We start from the raw sequence: 23311 nt of genomic DNA, 5'->3' as shown, positions 1-23311 counted from the left end.
TAAATCTTCTCGATCAATTCTTCTTTATCTACATGCAACTTCCTCCCTCTCTCTGTCTTCGGGGTGATTCCCCTGTTGTTCTTCCTATCTGTTTGGCTGTAGCACAGTAAGGTCAGGTCTGAATTATGTGGTGTAACTCTATGTTATGTGATAAGATGTGATCCTGTGTCTTCAAGGTGAGAATGAACATCTGCAAATAACCAGCGTACACTGTGGTCAGTGGGTGCACCTCAAAACTTGACCACAAACGGCAGATGCGCATTACGCCTTATATCGATAGGCTTTATGCCGCATGTAAACGAAATCTTATGGGTACCAACAGCATTGTAAAGATAACAGACCAATAATCACATTTGGCTTATTATAGCTGAAGTGGAAAATGTATTGTGCAGGCTCTGAAAAGACATGCTGTCTCATCTCCACTCAGCATCTCAACGACAGGACCTGCTGCCTCATGAGCCTCTTGTACTCCTTTGCTTTTTGTTGGATGGTTAATAATATAGAGCCAGGCAGGAAATGACTGGAGAGACAGTGTCACATAACATACAATAAATGTTGACCGGGCTTCAACATCAGAAGATGGTGTTTCTATGGTTTACATTTCAATCATTTCAACAGTGGACCTACTGCAATCAATTTGAGCAATACCACATAACAAGCAGCAGCACACTAGCATACATGAAACACAGCCATGGACTGTCAGTATTTCTACTGCTATTTATTGTTTAAATAATTTCCCCTGATCTAAAGGCCCATGACAGACCCAGATGTATTCACTCACTTCTTCTTATTAGACATCTTCTCAGGACTGGGCTTGAAAGGCCGTTTTCATAGGAGAAATTGTTTATTGTTAGTAGTGCTTTCTGTACTGTGACTATTCTAAATGTCTGTAGTTTGTGTAAGACCCATGATTCTGATCCGCTTCAGATTTTAATGCTACACTCGACCAAGTCTCATAAAAACCAGGCCAGTATTTTTCCCAAAATCCTGCTAACAAACAAACAAATAAAAGAAAACTAAAGCATGACCTCCTTGGGGGAGGTAATGCGTGAAACACATACAGTAACACATTTTTGTTTTGTTTTATTAGCGCCATAAGACTTCCCAAAATCCATATCCATATAATAAAAAGTGTGACATCAGAGGTCAAGAAGCTACAAGCTTATACAACAAACCTTATATATATATATATATTTAACACAGTATATATATATATACATATATATATTTAAAACCGTCTTGGGCTCTACCTTTAAAGTTTACCGAGTGCCAAGTTTTATCTGTTCAGTGTCACAGAAAGATGGACGGATGGAGAAACATGGATGGACAATTGAACTGACAGCCAGCAGCTGATGTGTGGGTATGCTGGAGGGCTTTGTTATGGATTTGCAGAATTTGCAGTATTATCTCTCTGAGGAGCAGCTTCCCCTCTGCATAATGGTTGAGAGGGACGAGCGGATCAGACTTTTTGCGTTGAACAACAAAGAGCTGGACTGATTTTAAAGGAGAGAGTTGATGGCGTGTGTTTAACTATGAACTAACACATTGAGACGTCATTCAAGGTCGTCATTAGCTTTTTTCATATTTATATAACAATATTAAAGTTATAAGCTAGGTTTTGGTAATACACAAACCATTTAACATTTTTTTTTATGACAAGTTTGAGGCCTGAGGAATTACATGTTCTTGTTTTCTCATGCGTTGAGAAAAAATAAATGTGAAAAAAACTTACTTGGAAATCCAATCTCTGCACTTTTCGGTTAAACACATTCATGTGTGATTATTTCCAGATAAATTCTCTCTTGTGGAGATTAAATTCACAATTTGAATTGAGTTCTACCCACATGGTTTAATTTCATCTCTAATAAATCACGTTGGTACATCTAAGTTTTTTGTAAGTATAAGATCTATTTAATACCAAATTGTAATGTCACAGTGTTATTCCTCTATTAAAGTTGACATTTTCAAATTCCACACAGAGTGGCTTTCAGGGATTTAAACCAATGAACCAAGCTGTCAAGGAAGACTACTTCTTATCTTCTTAAATTGCTACGATCTTACGGACAAACAACATTGTTTGATCGATCGCTCAACTTCAAGCCTGTTGAGAGGAAACACACGAGCAACAGTTTTTGCTGTTGGATTAAAGTTAGATCAAACATTAAACATTTTAAAGAAAAAGTTAAATCTAAAACAAATTGGATTAGAAAAACAAACTTAATTTGCCTCACTTGTACCCTGAAACATGCTTTATTGACAAACCACAATTTAGTTCAGATTACAAACTAAGCCTTATTGCAACCAACCCTCATTGTGTGTAGTGACAACACTCTGAAGCAGATATTTCATGAGGCTAAAGGTCATTCTAGTTTGATCTGTCTGACACATTTAGCTCTTTACAGCCACTGACTGAATGATTAAAATGTATAAGGAGCTTTGTTTTTGCTCTCTTGCTGTGAGTTTTAATAGATTTCTGCAGTCCTGGGGTATATCTATTATTATGGGTCCAAAACAAACCCCCCAGTGGTGAGAGAAAATGAGATGCTCTCTGTTTACAATGATAAAGTGATACTCTATCGATCCCTGTGAGGAGATGTTCCTTTTTCTTGTTTTTTTTCAGAGAGGTTAGACAGCACTGTAGCACAGCAGCGCTGGAGCTGGCATCTGTCTTTGCTTCTTCTGCATTGTGGATGGCTGCCAAAATGGGGGCCTCGAACCTAAATCCTCTGGTCAGGTTTCTCCTCACTGCTGATTAGACCACCAAATTTATAACTGCTTTAAAGGAAAAGCAATGCAAAGTGCTATTTCTCCCTCATGCAGCCTTTTTGTAAATGGAGACAAAGGACAGGAGACAAAAGAAGAGATTAGACATAAATCAAGTCAACCTTACGCTCTTTACTGTAAATGCATGAAGAAGGATGTAATAACACTTGAAGTGTCTTCCTCAGTGAGAGAATGAGGACAAATAAGGAAGGTAAAGGGGATTGTCTGTATTCTCCTCACACTCACACTGTACTCACCAAAATGGACAATTTCACCATTCAAAATCAGGACTAAAGAGTTTGTTTCTCTCTTTATGAACAACATGATCAGCAGAATACATCCTGTTAATTTGAACTCTAATGAGATATGCAACCCTTGCTGCTTTATTCCTTTTTCACAGATGTTGATGACTGCCAGTCTGAGCCATGTGAAAATGGAGGCACTTGCATCGACAAGATTGATTCATTCCTCTGCCTTTGCCTGCCCAGCTATGGAGGAGACACGTGTGAGAAAGGTGAGAATGAGAACACTGCATCAACAAATTCAGCACATTGTCGTATGTGCAGCCACAGCGGCGAACTTGCTAAGATACTCGGTCATCTTGCAGTAAAATGTTTGTTGCAAACTGTGCTGGTGAAAATGATCTTGATCAGTGTGCAGCGTCTCTGTTACAGCTGTATGTCATAACACAACATCACAAAGATGCATCTCTAAGCAGTGTGTGTGTGTGTGTCACAGGCCTACAGGTTAACAGATAATGACTGAAAGTCTGCAGGCACAAGACACTGTTTTCCAAGCAAGTCTGAAGTGTTTGGTGTGATAGTAATACTTTTTTTGTGGTTATAGATTATTGCTGTACCTGTATGATCTATTGTGTGTAGTTTAAAGATGCCCTGTGGAGTTTTCTTGCTTCCCTAAAATGGATCAAATGGAAGTAGGCAAGCAAACTTTATTAAAATAGCACTTTTCAAAACAAAAGACAAAAAGTTCTTTGTCAAATAAAGAAAATGGGAAAGAGGGACATTAAAAAGGACAGAGAAGATAATATATAATATATACGAGGCAAGACTCACAAGTGTGTCTGTGTATTAGGTGGCTCTAATCCCCCCCCCACCCCTCACACCCCACACTCAAACCAACATGCACATAAGCGCTGATTCATCACCTCACTGTTTTAGCCTCCTCCAGCTTCAGATCTGCTCTCCATGTGTGTGTGTGCGTGTGTGCGTGTGTGTGTGCGTGCGTGTGCGTGTGCGTGTGCGTGTGCGCGTGCGCGTGCGTGTGCGTGTGTGCGTGTGTGTGCGTGTGCGTGCGGGCGTGCCATAAAGTAGTAATTAGAATGAATGAATATCTAACCTGTGCTGTTATAAATTAATACACTGGCTCTGATGTTATTAATGAATACTAATAGTGCAGACAGAGGGCCACATGTGTTGTGAATTGAAAACGAGCCTGTTTAATTAGTTCATGTATTTTGCCTCTCAAGATGCTAGAGTCATATATTTTTGTCTTTATTTGCCAAATGGGATGCAACGCTCGGTAAAAGAAAGCTTCCTCTCTCCTCCCATCTTACAGAGCATTTTATCTCACTTTGTGTCCCTGCTCTTTAACTACGCTTTTACGTGCCCTTCAATAAATGATCTTAGCTTCTCTCACATCTTCTCTGTTTTCTCTTCATCTTTTCAGATGTAGAAGGTTGCGAGCACGGTTGGAGGAAGTTCCACGGCCACTGCTACAGGTAAAAATGATGAAAAACTGTCTCTGCTGTTAAAATAGATATATTTAACTGCAACCACAGGTGCCTCATCTGTCTGCATTACTCTTTTATACCCTGGAGTTATTCGTGATATACTTACCACAGCGCTCTGTACCATTTAAACTTGTCTTGCTGCGTAAGGTATGAAATATGCATTTTCATATCCACTTTCACTGTCCCACAGGTACTTCACCCACAGACACACCTGGGAGGATGCAGAGAAAGACTGCAGAGAGCACAGTGCTCACCTCAGTAGCGTCATCTCAGCTACTGAGCAGGAGTTTATCAACGGTATGTGTGTATTTCTGTCATAAACAATCTGCAGTACACATCAGACACTTGAATGATTTTTGAATACCAAATGTTTAAATATTCAGAAACAAAATAGAATAAACATATAGCATACATCTCGGATAGCAAAGGGGAGGTGTTATGCATTTAATTGAAACTGAAAACAGTATAGTCACTAAAAGTTAATTTTAGTTATTTCCATAGTCTTTCTGAGTTGTTAATTTGATGTATGATGTCGGGAGAGCATGGAAGACAAAGCAAGACGAGACAGGAAGTCACAAATAGAACGAAGCAGTAGTGAAATAATACAGATAAAAGACGGTGGAATAAACAAGAAGGAGAAGAAAAACAGATCAGTGTATCAACAGTTGTGCTGTTGTCTTTTACAGGTCTGGGTCATGACAATGCCTGGATCGGTCTGAATGACCGCACAGTGGAGGAAGACTTTCAGTGGACCGACAGCAACGACCTGGTCAGTGATCACTTTTGAATTGTGCTGTTATGTGAGAATCTCCAACTCCAACTTTAAGGCCCCTTCAAAGTTTTTGTAAGCATTAAGAAAAACTACATCAGTTATTATTGATTGAAACAATTGATCAGGTTTTATAGAGAGCAGCCTTCCAACAACAGCAGACAACCCACAACTGGCATCAGATTTATGATTCAAATGTTGCTCAATCATTAGCTGGGCAGAAGCATTTCAAACCAGTGAGAAGAGCGCATAGGAAAACACAAATAGAGACATCTTAACATTTCCAGAAAGATTTGTGTTCATAAAGGACCCATTGCTCATAGTAAGATACTTGTTTTAATTTTGAGCATTTTAATTACAATTTCTGAAATCTCATGTGTAATGTAACAATTGTCATTTCCCTGAAAGTGTTCATCATTGCTTTTACAAGGGAAAAGATAGGAGACTAACTCTGATGGTGCTGACAAATGAAAGCAACTGTTTTTGCTGTCGTGCAGGTATATGAAAACTGGAGGGAGAGCCAGCCAGATAACTTCTTTGCAGGCGGGGAGGACTGTGTGGTGACCATTGCCCATGAGGACGGCAAGTGGAACGACGTGCCCTGCAACTACAACCTGCCCTACATCTGCAAGAAAGGCACAGGTACTGAAATCCTGCTGATCTCAATCTAACCAAACAGCACGCAAAATGTGCAAATGAACAATAGCTTGTTTTGCACATTCAGGTCCAGTGTGACTCTCCCATCAAATCTAAGCTTAATCACTTCATAAGGAGAGATTGTTGCTGTCTTCATACATCGTGCTTGTGTTATCTCACTGACCAGCTGGCTACCTGTTAGTCATCATTGCTCATCATCAATTCTTGTGCTCTTTGTGTAGAAAAGATTCAGCGGATGGTCATTTGCATCTTTTCTCCCTTAAAGGTCACAGCCGCAGATGCTCCAAAAAAATTGACAACAAACACAAACATAAGTGAAGATTGTGAGTCAGTCTCAAACCTGTATTGATTTTCGAGAGCAATATCAATCTCAATCTTCTCTTTATTGCCGAATCTCCCTTGGGCTCTCTTACACTTGTCCAGACAGCAGAACCGTTAGTTGCAGTTATTGCCAATTACTGCGTCGTCCACAAATAGGAAATAAGCCAGTTTGCCAAGTTTTCCTAATCGTCTCCCACACCTTCCCTCTGTGACCCGACTCAGCCGACCTGAATGTGAATGCAGCGAGAGCTTGTAGGATGCGAAGAAAGCTAAAGGCTGGAACATGCTGGAGAAACGGAGGATGGTCAGGAGTTAGAAAAGGATGGATAAGGATGGAGGAGGACACGGAGAAAAGGATTAAGTATCTGGCTGCGGCCTCGTGGCTCTGTGGCTTGGCTGTATTCCCTGTCTGCTGCAGAGACCCATCGCCTCCTCCTGGCCTCTCCTCAAATCACATGCAGATACAGCAACAATGCTGCCATCTAGAGGCAAAGCACACCTGCAATATTGAATTTGGTCAATAGCAGTATAGAAAATGCACTAATATTTGTAGTATCTGTACTTAAAAGATTCATAATAAGTGTAACAAGTTGACACTAATATTCTAGCTATTTCATCATGGAGGGTCATACACACCTTTGGCACCATATGCACGTCTGGATTGATGAGAAATAGATATTGTATATACCTCTCATCTCTACGATGGCTTTATTTCATGATTCCCTGCAGTGCTGTGTGGGACGCCGCCCGCAGTGGAGAACGCCCATTTGATAGGTCGGCGAAGGTCACATTATGACATCCATGCAGTGGTACGCTACCAGTGCTCCGAGGGCTTCTTCCAGCGTCACATCCCCACTGCTCGCTGCCGGGCCGACGGGAGCTGGGAGAGACCCAGGATCATCTGCACAAAGTGTGAGTGTTCAATGTCTAGTTTAAACCTTTGCTATGTTTCATGTAAGTAAAGGTTGGTAACGGCACTCAGGACTTAACCAGGCATCAGCTTTTGGTTGCCAACAACGGAAAATATGGTTGCCATTTTTAGTCACCTTATATTTTAATATGTGACGGAGAAGTGCAAAGAAAGCAAGAAACAGAAGATAGTTGTGCATCTACTACAGTACATGTAAGACATAAAACTTGTTTGTTTCCCTCCACGTTTAGCCCGGCGGTCACACCGGTACCGACGCCACCACCACAATCAGCACAACGAACGCCACGGACACAGGAGACACGGAGTAGAGGGACAAAAGGCCAGAGAGGACACACACAGCTACTACTGAACCAAATAACACAACCTTCTTCAAAGGCTAGGTGCTAACCATGGCCCATAAAGAAAGACAGTAGTCCACATCATTTCCATTCCTTTTCCTACTTCTATTTCTACTTTATTTCTCCTGATCAATAAGGTTTTATTACACTAACATACAGTTTATCCCTTCTTTTTTTTTTACCCTGCTAACTGAGGTCCATGCGAACACTAACTATAACACTAACTCTTATTAACGCCTCCCTCTGAAATATCTCGATACAGTAAATCCTCTTCCTGTCTCTGAACTAAAACCCTCTCTGTCGGTCAGACTAACAGCTGTGTGTGAGCGTGTGTGAGCGTGTGCATGTAAGAGAGAAACTTAGAAAAGTGCGGAGTCACTTTTTTTGTTGTCGCAAATATTTGCTTGTTCTACCTGAAAAATGACTCTCATCCTAATGTTCTGTTAGCAAAGCACAGATGTAATTGATGGAAGTTAGCATTCAGTCCCCGGTGATCCTGAGCTTTTTGTATGTGTACTGTAGCTGTTACTTTTTCCATTGAGCCCCTGAATAGTTTGTTTTACTCCACTCACTTGCTTTTTCTAATATTTGCTATTTTTGTGTTATGTTGCTATTTATTATGAATTGTTTGCTAGTGAATATGCTTTCTTTTTTTACTTATACTTCAGAGAGCCAATGTAACAACCTTTTTCTATACCAGTACATAAATCAAACAATCAACAATAAATTTAATTCATCATTAGATTGCATCTAATCTCTGTATTGTAAATATTGTGGTGTTTGTTTTTGGCTGGTCCCTGATCAATAGCTTGACCTTGTCTTGCCCTCTCAGCTAGTGAATATGTCCCATTGACATAGATAGTGAGGATGGGATTACACAATACTTTCTTGAGATAACCACCTGATTGTATCTGAATTGCTAAATACTTTCAATCTTTGCACGGCTATATTTACCTGATGGGTACGTCACTTTTGTTTTTGTCTTTGGTCTCTTTGATATTTGATTGGTCATCCACTTTTTTGGTGTTCTTATGACTTTTTGTCCTGCTGTTGTATTCCATTCTTAATAAAGTGAGAAAATGAACAACAGCATTTCTGGTATTTTTTTAATTTTGTATTTAAGCCAACAAAACATCAACTGGTTTTCGGCTTCACACATGCACATTTTATTAGCGATGCTAGTAACACTTTGATCCAGACTTAAATATCTCGACTGGATGGCTTACCGTAACAATTGGTAGATATTTATGGTCCCCAGAGGATGAACCAGGGGCAGAATTATAATTCCAATGGTTATAACAAAAAGATTCCATACAGCAAAAAGGATTTAGTTCAAATTTACACTTAGAGTACCCTAATATCTGCTCTAAACCTCAAAGCAATATACATATCAAAATATGTATTTATTGTTTAAAAAGAGGCTTTTACATACAAAGTTGTCAAAAGAAGACACTTTACTTTTTCTTAAGATATGATGGTATGTTGGCACTGTTCAGGCACTTACATTGATCAAGAAACTTTTGTGTTTCAATGAAAATTGATGTAAATGTGTTTTATAATATGCAGATATTGATTTGCTGTTCTTAATCCTTCGTCTCTCTCTTTGCAGAATGAAGTGCTTACAACACCAGAACTCACAGTTGTTTTCTTTACTCAGTATTTCCTACAGTACTGGGTTTCTTTTACACAGTTTTTCATTCACTCACGTCATGAAAATAAACACGAGGCGCAATGCAGTTTAAGCTAGCAAAATACACGTAGCCTATTTGTACACGACTGTTTGTTCTACTTCTACATTAATAGTTTCTACTATTTCCCTCCCTTGATCTCGACAGAATCTGCGTTTCCCTTTCTGCAGGCTTGTCGAGCTGTCTCTGGGATATTTAGAAAACTTCAATATAAACCCCACAATTAAATCGGTTTTTCGGATAAATTTATGAGGGTTACACGTCGTCTATGAGAATTTGTTTATTTTTTATATTTACTGCTAATTTTACTTGTGCATCTTGTTTAGTATTTTTTTACTTATTTGTTGCATGTTGGAAATAAATAAATAGAAAATAAGTTTAATCCGATAGTTAATCCACAGAAATCTATTTATGGTTCTTCAATTCTGTGTAAAAAGCCCAGGCAGGCCCTTTGTTATCTGGATATTTATGTTTAATCAATTCATTATTTTTGTAAATCTTTAGTCATTTAAAACCACTTGCATATCCCAGTGTTTTTCGACATGATGGTCTAAAAGCTAATTTTCTATAACTTTATCTCTTCTCTGCCATGACTACAGTCTAATGGGAAAATGTGTAACTTTAAATTACAAAATGGGAATTTCAGACCACAACCTCTGAGAAAGAAGGACAACAATTTCAATCCACCATGTGAAAACGATATGCCATACGAAAATGACACTTTGGAACCAAAAACAAAGAAATGTTTGGGCCATGGACAGCTGACCCGACGTGTCAGGTGATCATTTGTGTGGTTGTGGCTCACCTAAATCCAGGGTCCACCTCTTATCAGTTTGACGAAAGCAGAGTTAACTGACCCAGCAGTTCACAGCACATGAGGCACAATCTGCTCAGGTTGCAACATTAGATCTATGATCAACTTTTGGAAGTAAAGACAGACTTAATCTAAGACATTCACACATGGCTCACGTAATCTGTATCCTATTATAATACAAAAAAGCCCAATTTAATGCTCCATTTTATTTATTGTACAAAAGAAAGTGGCACATGAAACAAAAAACAACACTGAGATGCAGTCACGACAAGAGCTGAAATCGATTAATCTATTAGTTGGTGGACAGAACTATTTTGATAATCAATTAAGTTTGAGGATTTGCCGCTTTTCTCCATTTTATATCATTGTAAACTGAATATTGTTGGGTTTTGAACTGTTGTTCCAACAAAACAAACAATTTGAAAATGTCATGTTCATCATCAAATATTTTATACAATATAAAGGCACCAGGTGGAGTTTTTCCATCATCTAATTATCCGCTTAATTAGCATCGACTATTATCTTCTTTATCAGCAACTTTTAGTTATTCAGCCTTTTAAGCAATCAGTGAATATTTTTCTGAAAAGGTACTTAGTTTTTAAACAATGAAAACTGTCAATTTTAGATATGTAAAAATAAACTTCAAGCTGTGGAGTTGTGGTGTGGATCGAAACAGTGGTGTTGCCAAACTGTATGATCCAGGTCAATAGTCTCAGTTTGGGAAGATACCAACTGGATATCTGCATGAGTCACCTGAAAGCTGATGACAGTCCTCAACTCCATCAACTGCCTTCTTATCAGAGTCCAATAGTTCATGCAGGGAGTGCTACTGCTGCCTGAGGTGACTTATTTTGAACAGTTGAGTGACGTTTTTAGATTTTCTTTGGGTTTTAGGTTAAAAAATTGCGTTTCATGCAGTTTGTGTGACAAAGAGAGTCCCCAGAAAACATGAGCCGTGTCTCAGCGTGAAGTATTCCTCGATAGTTTGTGGCTGGTGTGTGGTCTAGTTCTTCTTCTTCCCGTTGTTGGTCTGTCCCTCGGGAACAGGTTTCATAAAATAAGTGGGGTTGGTGTGGCAGCGCAGGGCCAGCAGAGCCGGCACGGCAGCCAGCAGCACATTTAGGGTGATAACAGGCCACCATTTGTCTGCTGGGACTCGGTATGTGAAGGGAGTGCGGGAGTGCAGAGATGCTCCGATATGGCACCACTGGGTCTGAGAAAACAGCAGGAGGAAGTCAGCTTTTATGCTGTATTTTGCTTTTTCAAGGAATATAAATATAAGTAACAGCAAAGCCATAAACAATCAGTTACCTGAGCCATGGCCCCAGCAAAGAAGATGGTCCAGTCCAACATCCAGGTGCATCCAGGTGTTTTCAGACCATAGGTGAAGACAGTCAGCAGAGGCAGAGCATAGAACAAATACACCAGCATCTGCAGGAGTGATGCACAAAAATATCATTTATCATTTTGAACCAGAATATTGAGTATATCTGGTTTAATGCGGTGTGCTTTTCTCAGGACGCACCATCACCCTCGGAAAGCCAACTGGGTCTTTGAGGTAGGGCTCGTACTGGTAGATGTAGGTGAAACAGGTGTCTAGAGGGCAGTCCAGCACCACCTGGAGCAGAGCAGCAGGAGTGAGTTATAGCATCCGTACTCCACATGTGACCTCACGTCTCAGGGAGTTCATTCAGAAGCAGAAATGTTGGACAGATTCAAAAGCTTCCATGTAGTTTTACTCACAAAGCCTCTGAATATGCAGAAGGCCATTGCTCCAAGTGACAGAATCGATAGAAGCAGGTCAATAGGTCGAGACAGCAGACCTTTCTTCTGCTCCGCTGAAATCTAGTCAACACAGGAAAAATCTCAGTAAATGTGCCATATTCAATCACTTAAATTACTTCAAGTGGTCATTAAAGTCTGACCAGTATAGGCAGATTTGCTTGGACTGCATTTTTATTTGTCTTTATTCATGTTTTTCTTTTTTTTACAATTGAATGCCCAGTTGTTAACAAATACAGGCTAATATCAAGTAAATAAGCACAAATTAGTTGATCCCCTATGGCAGAGGTCCACAACGTGGGGGTCAGGACCCAGACAAGGGGTCGCGAGACTATTATCAGAGTGAGGAAAAAGGAAAAAAACACATAAATGTCTTCACTTTCTCTCTTACTGCAAAGATAAATAGTATACTGATTTACCTTTCGGTCCTCTGACAAAAGCTCAAATGAAACAATCTAAAAAGGGACAAGGGTTGGACATCACTTCTCTATAGATACACATAATATAATATAAATGTCTGAACTGCTGAGATTTACCTTGTCTGCTGGGATGACTGGAATCTCTCTGGGTCGGCTAAAGAGCAGCGAAGCCGCCCAGAAAGGCACCAAGAAGAAGGGGACGTTGCTCCAAAAGGCTGGTCGGATGTTAGACGCGTATTTACCTGCACAAATGAGAAGATCAATAAGAGAAACAGACACAAACAACATGGAGGATGTGATGAATCAAACGTAGGCAGCTCTCACCAATGACCACCCCTGGGATGTGAACAATTTGATGGGCAATTGATGAGCCCGCCCACAGCAGCCCCAGGCTACGATAGGACTTCCTGGATGGACAGAAAATCAACAGGTCTCATCAGACGACTCACTGAACTGGCGGACGGGTTTCTGACGGTGATGCCACAGCTTACCCTTTGAACATGCGGTGGATGATAGTGAGGAAGAGGACCAAGTGAACGATGCCTTCCCAGTAAGACATCATCACAGCATAGGCGGTGCTTAGATGAGGCTCACCCTGAAGAGAAGGCATCACATGATGAATTTTAACTTTAGACATATAAAAGTCTGAAATACAAACCATTATTGAGAAGTTGTCTCAGACAGAGAGGGGGAAGGTTTAACTCAGTGTGGGTCCTCTTACCATCTTTAGGTAGAAACCCATGAAGCCAGAGATGAACCCATCCTGCTCTAAAGCATTAGTCAGGCCCAACATGCAGGTGAAGGACAACTCTGCAAATACTGAACAGACACGAAGAGGCACAGTGAAAAAACAACATCTTTATTTTATTGATTAAAGTGTCTGTTATATGGTTGTACCATAGAATAAAGGGTCCACTTTCATCTTGTTCGGCACAATGATGAGGAGGACGATGAGAACTAATCCCAGGACGACCATTCCCATTCCAAGGATAGGAAGAGGTCTGAGGAGTAATGGTGGGAGGTCATACATCAATTTGCAAATTGTGCTTTAGAAAGTTATCTTCATGTCATAGAAAAAAAATCATCAAACTGTTAGTTGCATTCTTGATTATACATTCATACTTTCATCAGAAAAAGGAGGTGAGAAATGAAGGATTATGGGTTGTAGATAACATCATTTCATTATATATCCTCCATTTTCTTTTTAACATTATTTAGATCCAAAAGGACCCTACCAGTAAATAAACTATATTGTTAAGTCTTTACTTTTCAAATTTTCAAAATTTGAGCCTTACGGTTGAAATGAATTGTGTTGTCTGTGTTGGCTTTAGGAATCTCAACAGCAACTTAAAACGAGGTTGACCTCTGGATAAACACGCCCTCGCTAAACCTCCTTTCCCCTCAGGCTGTGGGCCGCATTATAAGCCTATTAATATGAGCGGCTTTAGGCCCACTGTGCAATGCCTTCAAACAGCAGGCCAAGATGACAGTAAAGTTATTAGAGGGCATGCACACTTACTCCTGAAGCGCAGGGATGTTGTTCATGGCGTACAAAACTCCAGGAGCCAAGAGAGAAAGGATCAAAACGCAGACTTCCACCGGCGGCCTCATTGTTGATACGTTATTGTTTGACTTCTCTTAGAAATAAATGTCCACATACAAAGTGTCTCTGCTAAACACGCTTGTTTGTGAAGCGAGGCATGTTAGAAGCCAGTGTCCTCTCCACTGCCGCCGACGGAAGGTCATTAAATGGAGTGTCTCCCCACTGCCTTTTAGCCCGTGATGAAACGACACTGTTGCTCCAATGCGTTTGCTATCTAGCAGGTCTCAAAGTTCAACATGGGAGGAGTCACGTCTGATGAGAGAAACTTTAAAGGGAGATCATGCAAAGTGCAGATAATGGACTTCGTGCGTGATGCGTAAAATGTGTGTCATTCCGAAAACAAGCACTTTGATATTTCTGGCTGCAATTGATTAGTTCAACCTATCTGCTGTGAACCACTCTAATCATACAATCTGTTGTTCACCATTCAGCGTATGCTTGTACCGACTGCCACCTGGTGGAGGAATTTACCGTGTTTATCTTTCTTTCCTTCATGGCTTTTCCCCTACACCTTTGAGCTTCTGATTTCAAATTGTATCCAGTTCATGAATAGTATGTAGATGAGATGAGTCTGTAATAGGAAAAGAATCTGAGTCATGCTGCACATGTTTGCAGTGTTGTCTGGGCTCCTGTGGCCCCTGTGGCTCGATTGAGGAGCCATCTGTCGTGTTTGGTGTAAGATTAAGAACTCCTCCGTCTGATGTCTCCAGTCTTGATTAGTTTCTGGATTATATCTGACAGAGAACATAAAGTTCAGAACAAGGATTATGTTTTTTTCAGTCCCTGGGGTTGTTTAAGTCATTCTTACATTTTTTGAGCAGTTTCTCCACAAAATACTGTCTCATACCGCTTTTCTTTCTGCATATTGTGAAGAATGAGCATGTGCATCATGCATCACATCTTCTGGATGATCATTTGTAAAGCGGGCCTACATCTAATGCAACTTTATCTTCTGTAACAAAGCGGCAGGAAGAGGATTACGCTGCTGCTGCTGCCACAGAAACTTAGTGGCCAGTGGAAAGAGAGAGCGGAGGGGGGGTGGGGAGTATAGAGGAGAAACGGACAGAGAGGCGATTAAATCAGACACACGGACAAACTTCGCTTACACAGCAGACACAGTTTTTTGAGGTGACACATATTCCTAAAAAGAGTTCTTCCAGTCTGCAGCAATGATACACCCTTTAATCATCGCCATTGTGACCGTAAACACCTCTCTAACCATCGTCTACTGGGCCTTCATGCTGAGTGATGCTTACTCCAAGTGGCTGATGGAGCAAGAAGACAAACCCAAGAAGGTGGTCACCCCGGCCTGAGGGAGTCACAGTCAATATGGACTGACTTATTTATTGGGTGTCTTGGGTTTTTATTTTGCTTAGTGAGCAAGAGCTGTTCAGCTTCTAGTGCTTTCTGTGGAGTCTGATTTTGCAATGGATCTGCTTGTCTGTGTCACCTGGAGAGGACTTGGAAACTAAACGTACACCTTTTACTGAACTGAATGGATCCTGCAAGTGAAAGAGAAAATCCGTCTTACAGGTAATGCCGAAGATTTTTCTAAAACTTTAGTGCAGGAAAATACATTAAATTGCATGTTTGCTTATCTGCAGTTTGTCTTGTAGTCGGATTTGTGGCTTACAGTGTGAATCAGCTGTAGAAAACTGCACCACACTTCAGTGTCAAAAGGTACTTCAGCTGATGAACTCCGTCTTCTGTTTTGCTGTCTGCTTACTCAGTTAAAAGTTGTTGCCGGTGACAGCGACAGTGTCAAGCAAATCCTATCATGGATTACTAAAGAACACCTTGATGCTGACGCAGACAGCCTGACTCTCCTGACAGCCTCATCACATTCAGACAGACGCATTCAGAGACATCACACTGCTTTTTCATTACACCCATTCTTCCAATTTGTTCATTCTTCCTTTTTTTCATCTGGTTCCTTGTTTACGGGAGGACTTGTTTTCCAACCAAGTTTATCATCCTTTCGACTTCTACACAACATGACATCACACGTCTTCTATTTTGGTCTGCACCCGGTCTCTTGGTTCATCGTCTTTGCAAGTGTTGCCATCACCATCATAGAATGGAAATTTCTTGTTTCTCAGTTTTGCAAAGTTCCCGAGCCACCAAAAGACAATGACTCTAAAGCGTAGAGGATAATTTTACATCCTGATGGTCCACCGAGAAGATCTGAGAGGAGGAGAGCTTATTTTTGGATCACTGTGTACCTGCCCACTTCATCACTGATTGTGGTTTTTTTGAGTTTGCTGTGATAGAGCAGTCACTTCGGTGAGCCTTTTTGTTTGCATGACCTTAACTTTCTGGACTGTGCTTGTGGTTATTTCCAGAGCCGTTTGTATACGACACATGCCAATTTGGAAGTCCTTTCATTTACAAGTCAAAGAAAAGATCTGTGGAGCAGTATCTGTAGTCTTGACTACGAGGTAAGCAGTCATACAACTTCACCATAACATCCTAAAACTTCGTTATTTCATCAACATTTTCTCATCCTATATTAGAAAGAGAGTCAATATGTTTGTTCTTTGTCATTTGATGATGTAGTTATACCCATGGCGATATTTACTGGTCATATTTTGAAATATCAGCATCTGCTCTGTGATCAAGCAAGAAATGAGCCGTGAAAATATCTGTGAATTATGTGACAGGAAATATACAGAATATAAAAGTAGACCTGCTGTGCTTGGAATAATTTCAAAGCATGGGATATCCATAAAGTGATGCCACTTTAAACCCAAGATAAACTGGGTTTACTGTAATGTATGTTTCATATATATATATATATATATATATATATATATATATATATATATATGCAACTTAGTCATGGAGGACCATAAGCCTCTTTGCCGTATTACTGTCCACCATCTCTAATCCCTACAGATGGAAAGCTGATATTGCCCTGTGACAGACTCAATCCTATTAACTCTGCCTGTCCCATATTCACCTCTGGTCCATCTCACACTCCTCGCTCCCCTGGAAGTTTGGCTGAGAGCCCCTCTCCAAAACACTAGAAGGACGAATTCTGGGATTTAAGTCTAGACAAAAGATTAGTACAGTTGGCACACTTATGGTATCACATTTTTCTTGTCTGGTGAACTAGATTTTCTGAAGCACTATTTTGTGGCAAAGCGCTGTCACTGACAAGGAACCGTGTTTTCATTATTCAACCATCTGTCATCAATCCCTCTTCCCAACTTCAGGAAATAATAAAATGTTCAAATCTTACTGTCCCCCCTCGTCTCTGATGCACCTTTTCCATCCGTTATTCAAGTTTTCACAGTGCGGCAAAGGAGCTCGGACCTGCAAGAAGACAATAAATCACCCAAAGAAACAGCCCCAAAGCTTCACCACGTTCCTTGAACACACCATCCTATAAAGACAGTATCCACTTGTAAAAAACAACTTTACCAAAGCAACTAAAACCATGAACCAACAACCAGTTGTCTCCCTAAACGCCTCAGGAGGAGCTCTGCTTTTGAACCTCACACAGCTGGTGTTTGAGCACCGACAGCTCCTCCAGCTGTCCAGGAGGAAGGAAGAGGAGGCCTATTTCGTGGACTACATACCGCCGGCTAGAGATGCTATAACTCTGCCGCGCAATGTGATCTATGTCCTAGTCGGGGTGGTTTTGGTAATAGTGGCCACATATGCCGTAGTGGGACATCTGATTAAAGATCTATTACATGACTTAGCAGGTAACCCCCCGGCTGGTGTCTCCTTCCTATCACTCTCTCCAATCTGGTGTCTTTGAGTCCCTTTTCCTTCTTGAGCTCTTGGGCCAAGGCTGCATCCGTGTTTTGTCTTTGCCTTTTTCCCCTTTTGGGTGACCATGTTGTTTGATGACTCTCCTTCACATTAACCCTGAGGTTTGTGTGCAAAGGTCAACCTTCCCAACAGTTTCTTTGTTATACCATCAAGGTGATTGCCAATAAACGGATTCAAATTTGAGTGCTGCTAAAGTAACAAAGTACTCTGCTGAGTTTTGATTGCACTTCCACAAAGTTGGGAGGCCAAACTATTCAGAATTTTAGGCCCCAAAACACCGGATCCTCAGGCTCCATGACAAGTAAACTGAAGTTCATATGTAAAATTGGCGGAGTGCCCCTTTAAAAAACACACACTAAGAAGTCACAGACAATCATTTACTTTCATTCTAACATGTTTTTCTCCTCACAGACTGGATTCTTGGCCCCAAACCAGTGGAGGATGATTCAGAGGAAGGGAGAGCAGAAATAGAAGAAGAGCGCCGCCGACTGAGCATTTGCAGTAAGCTGATGGAGAGAGACGGGCTGCAGATGGAAAAGGACGGACTGCTGCCCGGTTTCTACCAGGGAGACGGAGGCTGCTATCGTCCATCCGTCCCTCCTCCACTGAGATGCTCCATTCCGGCATCATACCCCAGAGAAAAACGAATATCCATTCATAGTGTGACCTTCGCCTGCCCCGTGACCCCTTATGCCACTTCCCTTTGAGTTTCCACTTTAGCATTCAGCTTTGGTTGCATATCTCATTTCAGTGCAGTGATCAGTGTTGCGTCTTTGCTGTAGTGATGCATAATGCTAAGTCATTTTTGTTTTATATAAAATACATGTTGCTCAACAGTTACAGTTTGTACTAATTTTGCTGAGAAACAAATGCTTACCTTGATTACTTATTGAAAATGTATGTAAACATGGCCCATTATGTCAGTCATTCCAAATATATGTGCATCTTTGTTCGCTGCCCAAACGTTTTTTCCTCATGCTAAAATAATTTAATTATGCACCATGTAAACTTCAAGATGTTGATGTGAGCTATAAAAATACATTTCATTTAAAAAACTGACATTTCAATCCAAAAATTATATATGTATGTATGTACTGTATGTATATGACTATATATGTATAACTTCCATGAAAATATCAAGAAAGCTTAGTCAAAATGCATATGTATTGTCATTGCTGTGCATTTTCTTCACCAAACAGTCAAACGGTCATAACCTGCATTTTACCGTTAAGTCACACATCTTGCTGTAATGTATCGTGGAAGAAGAAACATGTCCGTTTGATCTGTTCTGGTGTTGGATTTAGCTTCTCTCCAGGAAACAACTGAATAAAACAAGAGTGCTGTTATGTCTTGTCCTTGTCCTTTAATCCATCTTACCTTCCTCTAATACCTGGGCAGTGACCTTATTTATGTCAAGGATTACTGTACATGAGTCATATTAAATACTATTGGATAATGATATAGATAGATAGATAGATAGATAGATAGATAGATAGATAGATAGATAGATAGATAGATAGATAGATAGATAGACACACAGGCCTAGAACGATAAATAGATAGATGTCCATGCTTTTCTATATGCATCAGGTAAATTCTCATGAGGAAAACTGCTCGCAGCATCATTCCTCTGACCTTGACTACCTCAAGCTGCTGCAGCTAATCTAGTTTTCATCTGCGTAGCTCCACAAGCAAACAGATAGGTACAGAGAAACTAAATTAAAAACTTGTCAGGGTGAAAGATGCAGCTGTACTTTTAATTTAAGGTTTACTTGCTTAGTGTTGCCAGGAGTGTGAAGACACCCAGTGAATTGGAGGACTGTTGCCTGCTGCTTTGCTGCAATCTAGACGTTTTTATTCACGTTCTGCATGCAAAACTGTTGTTGAAAGTATAATGTATGCTCATTGTGTTACATCATGTGAAGCAATGAAGTATTTCCTCCTGATCCTTTTGCGCTTTGTAAGATGAGACCTTTGTGCCGGCTTCTTTTGATACAGCGACGACTCTGAGATATTAAGTGGATTCCCAGGCTGACAGCAGCTTTGAAGACTCTCAGACAGCAACGGAGGTGATGGAGGACAACTTAAATGTTCGTTACAGGGAGGACGATGGGACGGTGTTGTTTGAGAGCTACATACCTCCCTCTCGGGATGCTATCCACCTGCCTACCTATGTCCTCTACCTGATCATGGCCATCTTTGTCGTGCTCGGTGTTCTTTATGCCATCATCGGTCACCTCATCAAGGACCTCATTCATGACGTTGCAGGTGTGTTGCTGTAGCCTACTGGTCCTTCCCTCCCTTTAAGATACTCAAAGTGTCTGTTTCTGCTATTAAGAATCATCACTCACAGCTCTTCTCTTGCATCGACTCTGTCCCTCTTTCCCTCTCTTTCTGTTTTCTAGACTGGGTGCTCGGGGTGCAGCCTGAGGAAGTGGTGGTGAACTATTGCGAGGCCAAAGATAAGTTTGTGGCAGACTGGTGCCCAGAAACCTCCCCAGAACTAGAGGCGATGGCCCGGGCCGAGGAGAACAAGATGTTTGACAGGGACTTCGAGCAAGCCCCCGCCATCTGGATCATCTCTGCAGAACCTCGGGGGAGCAAGTCGGGACCCCGTGTGGTCTTTGAGAAGAGGACTTAGGAAAAAGAAGATGACATCAGATTAGAGACTCGTTGTTAATGTAGCTGGATCTTCTGTATCTGGTGTGATCGTACTGAGATGACTGAGATGTGACATGAATGGCTGTAATGAAGCTTTAAGGCTGTAAATGTCTTGTGATAGACACAGGAGGTGTCTCTGGCTGGAGGTGCTGAATGCCTGAGTGCACAGTGGTCTCATGAGGACATCTAGTGTCTATTGAGGTCATTGCAGCGGATTTGCAGTAATACACAGGAACCACATTACAGACATAAGAAAAAGAGTTTAAAAAAAGACTAGATATGTCTTCATTTCTGCTAAAGGTTGTTTTAAAAGTTTAAGCTTGCATTGCTTTTTTTGTGGAAATTACTGATAAGAATAAAAACCATGTCTCATCTGTAGTGCGTCTATGAAAGGTGTTAATGTAAAGTTAAGTGTATCAAGTGTAGCTATTGCAGAGTAGCCTAATTTTAATAAACACAGGTGGAAAAATGTTTTCAGTTCATTATTCATTTATATATTTATGTGTATGTATATATATATATATTCAATGTACTCAGTAGTCAGATGCCCACATTGGTGTTATAAAACAAGACAACCAAAATTGTCAACACTAAAATGTTTAATATTGATTCAATAATTATATTGAAAGGGTGGTGAAACATAATCTTTGGGGAGAAGTACGGTAGTTTTTGGATGCATAAAATAACAGCAACTCACTGTCACACAAGATGAATTGTAAAACAATACTGCTCTGATTTAGAGGGTCTTCACATCAGCTAAGAGTGTATTATTTGATCTGAATTCAGTTACATGCCCATGTAAATGAAACAGCAAGGACATTTGGAGACCTACTGTGAACTATAAAGTATTACACAAAATACTAGAAACAAGCATTCTGGCAATACAATTGTGCAGTAGCAGGTCACAGTCGGGTGTATAATTGTAGCACCAACTGCCTCGGCTGGATTCCCATTTAATGAATGAACCCTTTTAACCATGACAAGTATCAATTTAAATTTAAACCTGTATTAAGTATCTGAATGTACCTAGATATAGATATAATCAGAAAGTCACTTTATATTAAATTATAGTACAAACAGAAGTCTTCAGCGATTGTCTGCACACAGACAGGTCAAAGCTTGGGTTGTTAGAACTTGGCAGCACAAACACACATCTGAAGGAGGGTGGCACCATGGTCCGTGTACGTTTTAGTCATCTGTTTTACCGTTAATTCGGAAAAACCAAAATACGGAAATACCATGGTATTCTCGTTTTTCGTTTCAAACCAAGTGATGCAATACAGTTCGTGATATAGTTTAATCAAAGTCATTTTTGTGTTCACAGAAATGTTGCTGTTGGCACTGATATTTGTTTGTCCACTGTATTGTGTTGATTTAGTGAACACAGAGTGAAGCCGGTAAGGACTCGCAAAGTAAATGTTCACCCGTTCTACCACTAGATGGCAGTATACGTGTATTTAAACCATAGATTTAGTCATATTTACCTGTGCTTTTGTTAATTATCTAGGTTATTGATACAGATTCACTTAATGCTGACTATTTCATCTGATATTTCATGTTTGTGGTTAATTTGCATTAGTTGTATACATCATGTATTTACTTGTTATATTTGTGTCATTCAGAGTCCTGTTTCATATTTGTCAGTTAGGCGTGAAAACCCAAATATGCCTAAAAGTATCCAATGTGTAAGTGTCAGCCAGATGCCCAAACCACAGAACGTTGCTGTTGCTTTCATACATGTAGGAGTGTACGTGTGTAGATATGAATGTGTAATATACGCACATGTAATATACACACTGTGACACATTCACACGCCTATGTGAACACAGCAAAACCTACGTTGTTTTGGTCCTAAGTACACTACTATACTAGGGGTTTGTTTGTAACTTATTTGGAATAAAAAACAGTGGCCGGTGACAATCCTTTGTTGTTTTTCTTCTTGTACATTGTGTTCATAAATGTAGAAATTAATTATTTGTATGTATTAATTTGTTATTACATATAATGAATTCAATGCTACTTTCATCATGATTCAAAAAAAGAAAATGACGCAAAACAATGAACATTTTCCCTGAGCTGGAAAAATAAAATGCACAAACAAATGACATGTTTGCACATTGTCAGTCTTGATAGGTTATTTGTTCCATTTTGTCATGGATCAATAAGATCCACTAAGTCATTCTGCTGGTGTTGGACATTTCTTTGTGCAAATATTAATATTGATTAAAATAATTTGACAGGCTTTAAAATCTCTGTATTGTCTTTCTTTGCAACTTTTGACTTGCACTGCAACAATACAGCCACCAGATGGCAACTACAATGCTACAGTACACTCTCGCTCTTCCTCTCTCTCTCACACACACACACACACAAACACACCCAGAGGAGGAGTGGTTTTTACGAAGTCAGAAGGAAGAAGTCTAAGTTACAAACAACTTTTTCTACATTTCCAAAAACATGTTTACACATAACAAGGCATCCTATAATATAATCACATCACTGGTGATCAAACCATAACATGTATCACCTGCATTAACTTGTCACCTGTTTGTGCTTTAAATATGATGGCACCATCTTGTGATTGAAATAAGAAATACAACAAGTTGTATCCAAACTAAATTGTAAAAGTTGAACTTAACATATGAGGATTCATCTCAAGTCTCAAATCTTTGTGGACTCACACATGAAGAAACTTCACTGAAACCAGCCCGAAAAAAAATGGTGACAAGTTAATGCAGGTGATACATGCGATGCCTTGATCACCAGTGATGAGATGATCCTATAGTACGCCTTGTTAAGGCTTTATGTTCCCGGCAACAAGAGAGCCGATGACATTGCTGCTCTTCTCATCCGATTTCTGGAGGACCACGATCGTCTGGACAAATAGAACAGCATTTGTTAAGTGAAACTGCTTTTGTTTTCTTTACATCTGCAGTGTGTTCATTTTCCATATTGTGTCGTTCATGGATAGTGTTCCCTGATGTAAATAATATTTGAATGGCCCTTGCTCTTTAGTGTGAGTGTTGCTGGATTGTT

At 40.2% G+C, this 23311-nt stretch overlaps 2 protein-coding genes and 1 long non-coding RNA gene across 4 annotated transcripts in view; 2 read left to right on the top strand and 1 right to left on the bottom strand.

Annotated features, from left to right (window-relative positions):
• Window positions 1-8621, top strand: part of LOC116387469 (neurocan core protein-like) — a 38065-nt gene extending 29444 nt beyond the window's left edge. For both annotated transcript variants that reach the window (XM_031854592.1, XM_031854593.1), the window contains 7 exons: window positions 3164-3277; window positions 4450-4501; window positions 4704-4810; window positions 5200-5282; window positions 5780-5924; window positions 6990-7172; window positions 7422-8621. In XM_031854592.1, the coding sequence (XP_031710452.1) occupies window positions 3164-3277; window positions 4450-4501; window positions 4704-4810; window positions 5200-5282; window positions 5780-5924; window positions 6990-7172; window positions 7422-7540 (803 nt within the window). In that variant the 3' untranslated portion in view covers window positions 7541-8621. The remainder of the gene's footprint in view (window positions 1-3163; window positions 3278-4449; window positions 4502-4703; window positions 4811-5199; window positions 5283-5779; window positions 5925-6989; window positions 7173-7421) is intronic.
• Window positions 8622-10418: 1797 nt separating this feature from the next.
• LOC116387470 (transmembrane 6 superfamily member 2-like) lies at window positions 10419-14037 on the bottom strand. Its single transcript, XM_031854594.1, has 10 exons — window positions 13752-14037; window positions 13130-13233; window positions 12954-13051; window positions 12724-12827; window positions 12557-12639; window positions 12350-12474; window positions 11775-11876; window positions 11557-11649; window positions 11343-11462; window positions 10419-11244 (listed from the first exon to the last, which is right to left on the bottom strand). Exons 1-10 carry the CDS (start codon window positions 13841-13843, stop codon window positions 11035-11037), a joined length of 1131 nt encoding a protein of 376 aa, XP_031710454.1. The 5' UTR covers window positions 13844-14037; the 3' UTR covers window positions 10419-11034.
• Window positions 14038-14935: 898 nt separating this feature from the next.
• Window positions 14936-18259, top strand: LOC116387772 (uncharacterized). Its single transcript, XR_004213038.1, has 3 exons — window positions 14936-15368; window positions 16178-16273; window positions 18027-18259. It is a non-coding gene; the product is annotated as an uncharacterized LOC116387772 (long non-coding RNA).
• The last annotated feature ends 5052 nt before the right edge of the window (window positions 18260-23311 follow it).

This window comes from Anarrhichthys ocellatus, unplaced genomic scaffold, assembly GCF_004355925.1.
Source record: "Anarrhichthys ocellatus isolate YVR2014 unplaced genomic scaffold, GSC_Weel_1.0 scaffold15, whole genome shotgun sequence".
In the NCBI taxonomy this organism is placed as follows: domain Eukaryota; kingdom Metazoa; phylum Chordata; class Actinopteri; order Perciformes; family Anarhichadidae; genus Anarrhichthys; species Anarrhichthys ocellatus.
This window is presented reverse-complemented; position numbering and strand designations above follow the sequence as displayed.